The sequence below is a fragment of the Lepidothrix coronata genome, unplaced genomic scaffold (genome assembly GCF_001604755.1).
Source record: "Lepidothrix coronata isolate B3197 unplaced genomic scaffold, Lepidothrix_coronata-1.0 Scaffold936, whole genome shotgun sequence".
Taxonomy (NCBI): domain Eukaryota; kingdom Metazoa; phylum Chordata; class Aves; order Passeriformes; family Pipridae; genus Lepidothrix; species Lepidothrix coronata.
In genome coordinates, this window is record NW_016691116.1 from 6017 (window position 1) to 8148 (window position 2132).

Here is a 2132-nt window from a genome sequence, read left to right on the forward strand (position 1 = left end):
GTCCTGGGGTGGCACTGAGGGATGGCAGGGGCACTGAGGGATGGCAGTGGCACTGATGGATGGAGGTGACACTGACAGATGGAGGTGGCACCGATGGATGGAGAGGGCACTGACAGATGGAGGTGGCACCAAGGGATGGAGGTGGCACTGACCCATGGAGGTGGCACCAAGGGAGGGAGGTGGCACCGGTCCTGGGGTGGCACTGAGGGATGGAGGTGGCACTGATGGATGGAGGTGGCACCAAGGGATGCAGGTGACACTGATGGATGGAGGGGGCACTGACAGATGGAGGTGGCACCAGTCCTGGGGTGGCACTGAGGGATGGCAGTGGCACTGACAGATGGAGGTGGCACTGATAGATGGAGGTGGCACTGATGGATGGAGGTGGCACTGATGGATGGAGAGGGCACCGACAGATGGAGGTGACACCGAGGGATGGAGGTGACACTGATGGATGGAGGTGGCACCGACGGATGGAGGTGACACCAAGTGACACTGATGGATGGAGGTGGCACTGACCCATGGAGGGGGCACTGATGGATGGAGGGGGCACCAAGGGATGGAAGTGACACTGATAAATGGAGGTGGCAGCGACCCATGGAGGGGGCACTGATGGATGGAGGTGGCACTGATAGATGGTGGTGGCACTGACCCATGGAGGGGGCACCGACGGATGGAGGTGGCACCAAGGGATGGAAGTGACACTGACCCATGGAGGTGGCACTGATGGATGGAGGTGGCACCGATGGATGGAGGTGGCACTGATAGATGGAGGTGGCACTGACCCATGGAGGGGGCACTGATGGATGGAGGTGACACTGATAGATGGAGGTGGCACTGATGGATGGAGGTGGCACTGATGGATGGAGGTGGCACTGACCCATGGAGGTGGCACTGATGGATGGAGGTGACACCAGGAACTGGGGTGACACTGACAGCTGGAGATGGCACCAAGGACTGGAGGTTCCACCAATGCCCAGAGGTGTCACCATTGTTTGAAAGTGCCACTAGGCCCTGGAGGTGTCACCAACCCCTGGAGGTGCCACAAGTCCCCCGAGGTGGCACCAGTTCTGAGGTGCCACCAGCTCAGAGGTGACACCAGTCCTTGGAGGTGCCACCAATGCCTGGAAGTGCCACCAAGGCCTGGAAGTGTCACCAGCCTCAAGATGCCACCAAGGCCTGGAGGTGCCACCAGCCCCGAGGTGCCACCAGTGCCCCAAGGTGTCACCGACATCTGCAGGTGCCCCCAACCCCAAAGTGCCACCAGTGCCTGGAAGTGTCACCAAGGTCTGGAGGTGCCACCAGCCCCAAGATGCCACCAAGGTCTGGATGTGCCACCAGTGCCCCGAGGTGTCACCAGCTCCAAGGTGTCACCAACACCTGGAGGTGTCCCCAACCCCAAAGTGCCACCAAGGCCTGGAAGTGTCACCAGCCCCAAGGTGCCACCAGTGCCCCGAGGTACCACCAACTCCAAGGTGTCACCAACACCTGGAGGTGTCCCCAACCCTAAAATGCCACCAAGGCCTGGAGGTGCCACCAAGGTCTGGAGGTGCCACCAGTCCCCCAAGATGCCACCAGTGCCCCGAGGTGTCACCAACACCTGGAGGTGTCCCCAACCCTAAAGTACCACCAAGGCCTGGAATTGTCACCAGCCCCAAGATGCCACCAAGGCCTGGAGGTGCCACCAAGGCCTGGAAGTGTCACCAAGGCCTGGAGGTGCCACCAGTGCCCCAAGGTGTCACCAGCTCCAAGGTGTCACCAATTCCTGGAGGTGTCCCCAACCCCAAAGTGCCACCAAGGCCTGGAGGTGCCATCAGCCCCAAGATGCCACCAAGGCCTGGAAATGCCACCAAGGCCTGGAGGTGCCACCAGTGTCCCGAGGTGCCACCAGCTCCAAGGCGTCACCAACACCTGGAGGTGTCCCCAACCCTAAAGTGCCACCAAGGCCTGGAAGTGCCACCAGCCCCAAGATGCCACCAAGGCCTGGAGGTGCCACCAAGGCCTGGAGGTGCCACCAAGGCCTGGAAGTGCCACCAAGGCCTGGAAGTGTCACCAGCCCTGAGGTGCCACCAGTGCCCCGAGGTGTCCCCAACCCCAAAGTGCCACCAAGGCCTGGAGGTGCCACCAGTGCC

At 61.5% G+C, this 2132-nt stretch overlaps 1 protein-coding gene across 1 annotated transcript; it reads left to right on the forward strand.

Annotated features, from left to right (window-relative positions):
* Nucleotides 1-314: 314 nt before the first annotated feature.
* Nucleotides 315-2082, forward strand: LOC108510457 (melanoma-associated antigen E1; the record flags this gene model as incomplete). The annotated part of the gene is made up of 6 exons (XM_017840134.1): nt 315-460; nt 528-584; nt 623-755; nt 1093-1439; nt 1531-1716; nt 1808-2082. Coding segments are annotated over exons 3-6 (928 nt in total), but the record flags the coding sequence as incomplete, so codon positions are not given.
* Between the last annotated feature and the right edge of the window lie 50 nt (nt 2083-2132).